The sequence below is a fragment of the Manduca sexta genome, unplaced genomic scaffold, assembly GCF_014839805.1.
Source record: "Manduca sexta isolate Smith_Timp_Sample1 unplaced genomic scaffold, JHU_Msex_v1.0 HiC_scaffold_1166, whole genome shotgun sequence".
Classification (NCBI taxonomy): Eukaryota; Metazoa; Arthropoda; class Insecta; order Lepidoptera; family Sphingidae; genus Manduca; species Manduca sexta.
In genome coordinates this window covers 1-7,109 of record NW_023592004.1, presented here as the reverse complement: position 1 = coordinate 7,109, position 7,109 = coordinate 1, and the positions used below count along the sequence as shown (strand labels likewise).

Below are 7,109 nucleotides of genomic sequence, written 5' to 3'. Positions count from 1 at the left end.
GCCCTTTTTAACAAACCATTTTTATGTGAATTATTTATATTTTTCAAACAACATCTGCAGCAATAAAAATGTTGGCCTTTCAATATTACTCTAATAAAAGCAAATTACCGCCTGCACATAAAATCTTTAAACTCGCCTCAAATTCAATAAATAATAATCGTTGCATACCGATAAATAGTCCAATTAACTACTTCAAAAAGTTAACTAGTTCAAATTTGGATGGAAAAAAGGTATTTCGTTATTAAGTAAAAAACTATTCATATTTAAGATAAAAATAGATCATTAAGAGGAAATTTAAAAAAAAATCGGTATCTCCAAGAAGCTAATTATTTTAGGTCAATATTACATATTTGTAAATACAGAGATTGGAATAAAATGTTATCGTCAAGTTTTTGCAATTAAACAACATAATAATTCAAATAATGAAATCTATTAACTATGATTTATGATTATAATATGAATCGAATAAACTGAACGAATTGAATAAACTGAACTGTTTTATTTTTACGATTCAAAATTCAATCATAATATGCAGCCATTAAATTTATTTAATAAATTAATTATAGACTATCCCCCATATTCATAAACGTTTTTTATCTAATGACGGAGCACTGCTATGATAACAAGTCTGTTTCTTAGCGCACGACTGCATGGCAGCCTTCGCAGTGCGTTCATAGGGACGTTGTGATTGGCTAATATTGAGATACAACTTGAATCTAATTGTCTGTCAGGTAAACAAAGCTGAACTAATAGTAAGCTGTCAGATAAACAAAGCTGAAAAACAGACTTGTTATCAAAGCAATGCTCAATCCTTCGATAAAAAACGTTTATGAATAAGGGGGTTAGGGTTTAAAGAGACCAAAAACAAACAAAACGGCTTAAAAAAGTAGCTAATCATAATTTACTACAAAATACAGTTGTGACAAAATATATGACAGACATTGGTTTAAAATTAATATTTTTTGAATACAACATAAACTTTGGTTTGTTAAAACATAAAAAGAAGGTAATCAGACACATAATATAATATAAAATAACTAACGTAATGTCGTTTCTGATTTATTAATAGATAATGCCAAAAATTCAACAATAAAAACACTGTAAATCGCGATTGTCTCCAAACTATAAAACTTTTGTTAATACGTTCTTTAAGCCGACGATATGCATCTTACAAGTATAGGAATTATCGTCATAGCATAGACGTGCGCGCATCAATTTTAATTTCGTTTTCTATTATACACTCAGCAGCGGTTCGGTGGTGTTACGTAACGTCATTGCATGTAGCCAGCAGGCCAACGACTAATATCGATCTATGCAATTGATCCCAAGCCCCACCTCCCAAATGTAGTAAAACATTTTTGCCAAGTTATTTTCACCCTTAGGGTGGTCGAGCGTGAACTTGGCCGATTGTACCTATAACATTCGCGTAAACATAAGAAATCATTATCATCACCATCATTTCGCGTCCAGCGGAAAATAATTTATGTGCTCAGAAGTCAGTCAGAACGTCGACGGTGTAATGCTCTTTGATTCCGTCGTCCATCCCGGGGACAAGGCTGTTCCACCCCTGCTCCTCGCCGAGCAGCTACCTAAGGCGCAGTACAGCGCTCGCGGTCACACTATAATAAAAACTGTAGATTAATTTGTCCTTTTTTATTTACACTTAGATAAATCATTATCTCCATAAATCTTTAAGGTCTCTAGTAGGGAATATTTGTTCTCTGATAACTAATATTGTAGACGCAACGCGAGCCAGTGAGGTGGCCATTGTTTTAAACTTCGCGGCGGTTTTATTTTTGATTGCAGGATGCGACATTTGTATTTTTGTTTATCAATTTAGAGTGCTTTTTTAGCTTTTTAGTACTCAATATATATAATGCAGGTTGTAGGATCAATCCTAGATTAGTACATATAGGTTATACTTACTTACCTACTCTTTGGAAATTTACTTTGCCTGACATTGACGTAATAAATATAAAATTATTATATTGTGTGTCATATAAGAGTAAAATAAATTTATTGTGATTTGTTATGCATGATAAAGCAAAACAAAAATAGGAAATAAATGTCATAATTTAACAACCGCTTTATTCAGTTACTAAGTAGTTGTCTTTCTTGTGATGAACTTTCGACCTCAACGTATTGTTACATACTATCGTTTATTAAACATGAGCACAAACGGTGTAAAGATCACTGCCAAAGCAGACGTGGTTTCCAAAATGAGTACCGGTTCGAAAACGAATATTCACAAAGTGACTAAAACTATTGTTTCGTCACCAGATGTATATAAACCCGTTGGACCTTATAGGTGAGTATTGCTTGCTTTTATATTTGATTGTTTACCTAGATAGAGTACATGTAATTTAAACTCAGTAAACGGTAAACAGGCGATAAGTAATATGGTAAGTGGGACAAAACCGCTTATATCTACTTATTTATTGCATCACGTGTCATTCTGTTCGTACCTACCGTGGCATAATAAACTGTACCTAGACTGTATTATACAACCGTAGGCACCAAAATTTTCTTGAGTCCGCATAATTTTATGCGCGTGCGTCCCATTAACATCATTATAAAGCATATAAAATTGATTTTAGAGTAGGTACCTTTCATATTGAATTATTGAGAATAGTTCATACTTAATTAGTCAATAACCACCAACTCCAGTAATTCATAGAAAAAAATAATTCAATATATTTAAGTCTAATTAGTTACTTATAGTTAAAACTAGCTTTTGCTCGCGGCTCCGCCCGCGTTATAATTTATAATACCTATAAAGTTTTTCAGGCTAAAGTTTTCCATTATAAAAGTAGTAGTTTCCCGGGAGCCTATGTTCTTCCCATGGTTTCAAACTGTCTCCATACCAAATTTTATCTTAATACGTTGGGTAGTTTTTGAGTTTAAGACGTTCAGGCAAACGGATGCAGCGGGGACTTTGTTTTATAATATATTTTTTTAGAACTTTTTAAGAGGAATAATCCCGACATACATCATTGTTGCATAACTTTAACCGTTTACGCAGCGCACGCAACGGAAGCTCTCAAAACGAATAAATTGTCCCCGTATTTGTAACATGTTTCATTACTGCTCCGCTCCTATTGGTCATAGCGTGATGATATACAGCCTATAGCACCCCACACATAAAGGGCTATCCAACACAAAACGAATTTTTCAGTTCAAACTGGTAGTTCCTAAGATTAGCCATTACTGCTCCGCTCCTATTGGTCATAGCGTGATGATATATAACTTAGAGCACTCCACGAACAAAGGGCTATCCAACGCAAAAGAATTTTTCAGTTTGGACCGGTAGTTCCAGAGATTAGCCATTGCTGCTCCGATCCTATTGGGTATAGCGTGATGATATATAGCCTATAGCAATCTACAAATAAAGGGCTATCCAACGCAAAAGAATTTTTCAGTTTGGACCGATAGTTCCTAAGATTAGTAAACAAATATAACGAGAAAGCTTCGAACTGCTAAGCTATCGGGAGTTACACGTGTCATTGTGAGTCAACCATAAAAGATAGACATATGCTGTTGTGGGATATTTTTACATAATTTTAAGGAGAACATTTCCGTCATACATGATTTCTATGTAGCTTTAACCATTAAGGTTGCACACGCGACGGAAGCTTAAAAAATGGAGTAACTTCTCCCGTTTTCCCAACATTTCCCTTCACTGCTCTGCTCCTATTAATTGTAGCGTGATGAAAAGTATAAAATAACCAGCACAGGAGTATGAAAAATAATTGTACCAAGTTTCGTTAAAATCCGTCGAGTAGTTTTAGTTTCTATAACGGTTATACAGACAGACAGACAGACAGACAGACAAAAATTTTACTAATTGCATTTTTGGCTTCAGTATCGATCCCTAATCACCCCCTGATAGTTATTTTTGAAATATATTTCATGGACAGAATTGACCTCTCTACAGATTTATTATAAGTAATAGAAGATAATAGATAATAGATAGATGACTTGTAAGAAATTTATTCCAAAAAAGAAAAATCAGTAATTATTTAATCAAAAGAGAATAATGAATAATTAGTGACATGAAACTATATTTTGATGTTTAAGGACGAATCTATCAATAATCATGCAATTATTGATGATAATGTTAATCGTTTTCAAATTAAAATGTAGCATCAATAACAGAATTCTCTATCCATTTTCAATAAGTGTGTTATCAATCCATCAGTTTTTGGATAATAAAAGGTTATCAGTATCTACTAGTTGAGTACACGGCGTAGAGTATAGTTTTAGAAACCAGGGAGTTTTAAAGATCTATCTGGGTATAAAATCTTGATACCTGGTAAATGCTCTGCACAGCTACAGGTATCTACACGCCTGCAATTACTTCGCACTCGTGGTGCACCTGTTTCCTTAAAAATAACGAGTCAAGCTGATTGCAAGCATGCAATTAAGTCCGTTTCTTTTAATAAATAGGAAGATTTAGTCTCCAAGTATCACTTTAAAAACACTAACATTCTAACTGCTTAGAATCCTGGGAATTTACTCATTTAAGATTGGACGCACCGTGATGAAATTATCTTATGTTTTTTTGTTTTCGCGGAGAAAGTACCTTATTACTACCGCCCAGCCTTCGTGGGGGGCGACTGAGCGGTTATGCTGGGGTAACCGTGCCTTACGGCCCGACTTTGAGCCGCCCGGATTTGATGGTGACCTTCAGGCGACCGCCGGGCCGAGTCTCTAACCCTATATACAACTTAACCTATACACGGCCTACTAGCTAAAACTCCGCGGTGGCCCGGTTGAAGTGACTAGTCTGCGACCGCAGCCGCCCCTGCGCGATGCCGCCTTGCGGCCCGTCTCCTGTGGGGGGGGGGGGGGCTTAGAAGCCCCCGCGCACCAGAGGACGCCCTCGGCGTCTACGGCAGTGTGAGGCCAACAGCACACTGCCGTCCATCCCGGGGGTCAACCGAAAGATGTGCAAAAATGCACAAAAATGCACTAGGGCAGACAGCTCCCTGCTGCCCGCCGACGACCCCCTTCGTGGCCCCTATTAGTCGCCTCTTACGACAGGCAGGGGATACCGTGGTGGAATTCTCCAAACGCCCCCATTCCACAGGGCGGGTGATGAAATTATCTACCTAAAACTTTAGCTACAATATTTTCTGTTTGTTTTCAGCCAAGCGATTCTGGCTGATAAAACCCTCTATGTGTCTGGGGTGCTCGGTATGGATCAACAGTCGCAGTTAGTATGCGGCGGTGCGGAGGCTCAAACGAGGCAGATTCTCACCAACTTGAAACATATATTGGAGGCTGGAGGCGCCTCCTTGGAGTCGGTTATTAAAACGACAATACTACTCGTTAATATGGACGATTTCCAAACTGTCAACAAGATTTACGCAGAATGTTAGTATTAATACATGTGCAATAGATCATAGATACCCATCACACTACTCCAATACGTATTAGGGTTTCAACTTTACTAAGATCTTTGTCCGTCAGCCAGCCAAGTATGGATGTGGTTTCGGCCAATGCCTGAAATAATAGTAAGCCTGCTATAATTATAGTATGAAGGTATAATAGACCCCTTACAGTGTAGGTAATAGGTATGCCGTTGGATGATTTTCTCGTGCCATTGAGCAAATATCCCAACTTTTATAAAATAGAGCACTAAACTAAGGATTATATGAGGTCTTAGTACTAGGCTGTTGTCGAAGTAGGTAACCTATAAATACCTACCTACACCACAAATACGTATAACATACCTTTTCAACTAGTTGCTAACTAATAACCACACTGTTAAAAATAGTATTAAGCATACTTTTTCGCTCTTTAATACTGTTTACTTTGTTATTTAAATAAATATACAAAATATTTTTTTAATGTTGCTAGTATGAATCTCTTCCATAAATATTAAACTGAGCGATAATTGATGAACAAAACACACTTAGCTTCGAAATGTTTTCTAATCTTTAGAGGTTTGTACTGTGTTTTGAACCTGCGAACATTGGTCGCGGCAGTCCGTTCCATTCCCAACCGGGCCATCGATGTTTACTTCTCTAATTATATTAATTGCTCCTCACCTAAGTAATTTAAATTCAATTAATATTGCGGAGAGGCTTATGAATGTTGAAAAAAAATATGTTAATTTGTGCACGTAATTCCATTTTTTTAAACTTAAAAAAAAAATGTGTTTATTTTCTTTTATAAGTACTATTAATTTTAATTGTCCAACCTCAATATACTTAATTTTTTATATAATAAGTTGGCAATCTTAGAAACCTTAGCAAAGTTTATAACTGTTATAAGTTTATATAAAATTATAATTTACAGTACGTATATCGAATTACTCGTAATTTAGTTCCATTCTCAGGGTATAGTGTTATTTACATAATATTATATAGAGATATATCGCCCCTAAAGTTTATATCTACATCATAGCACGCCAAGTTCCAATAACTGGGCCTACCTCGCCAATGTCGTGATTCAAAACATTGCCCAGAAATCAATCCATAGCTTATCAATAAGCGCCCTATAAACCTATTCAAGGACTTACTGCAACAGCCGCAGCAAAAAAAATGACGGAATTTGATCTAAATTTGTGTTTTTCTATAGATACACTTTATCGCGTTTTAAATTTACTTTAGACAGAACTGGCTACAGTTTGGCCCACAAGTTAGTTAGATATATTCATCACAACCGTTCTCACAATATATTTTAACGATTTTATTTTAAGTATGTATTCCTTTTTTCAGATTTTCCCAAAGACTGCCCAGCTCGTGCAACGTACCAAGTAGCGAAACTACCATTGGGCGCGGCGGTGGAAATCGAAGCTGTAGCTCTAAGCGGTGATCTCGTGATCGCTGAAGCAGGGCCTTGTCCGTGCGCGCGTACTTAAATTGTTTAAATATCATCCGTTTATAACGATATTCGTTGATATATGGAAAAACGCTTGGCTTAATTTAATATTGTTAATTAATTCTTGTATTCGAAAACGCAGTGTCTTTTTTTCATATTATGCATGTTTGCTTTATCTTAGCAAGCACTATTTTTGATTAAATGAATAAAAAATATTTTGGTTTTTAACATCTATCGTTAACCATTTTACGGGGACGATAGATACGTAATTACTGCCTTAC

At 36.0% G+C, this 7,109-nt stretch overlaps 1 protein-coding gene across 1 annotated transcript; it reads left to right on the top strand.

Annotated features, from left to right (window-relative positions):
- The first annotated feature begins 1,992 nt into the window (after positions 1 to 1,992).
- On the top strand, positions 1,993 to 7,043 carry LOC115451776 (2-iminobutanoate/2-iminopropanoate deaminase). The gene is made up of 3 exons (XM_030180149.2): positions 1,993 to 2,308; positions 5,150 to 5,376; positions 6,726 to 7,043. Exons 1-3 carry the CDS (start codon positions 2,121 to 2,123, stop codon positions 6,866 to 6,868), a joined length of 558 nt encoding a protein of 185 aa, XP_030036009.1. The 5' UTR covers positions 1,993 to 2,120; the 3' UTR covers positions 6,869 to 7,043.
- The last annotated feature ends 66 nt before the right edge of the window (positions 7,044 to 7,109 follow it).

Coding starts and splice junctions, on each gene's coding strand:
- LOC115451776 (XM_030180149.2), top strand. CDS start 2,121: ATGAACTTTCGACCTCAACGTATTGTTACATACTATCGTTTATTAAAC. Junction 2,309..5,149: donor AAACCCGTTGGACCTTATAG/GTGAGTATTGCT, acceptor GTTTGTTTTCAG/CCAAGCGATTCTGGCTGATA. Junction 5,377..6,725: donor CAACAAGATTTACGCAGAAT/GTTAGTATTAAT, acceptor TCCTTTTTTCAG/ATTTTCCCAAAGACTGCCCA.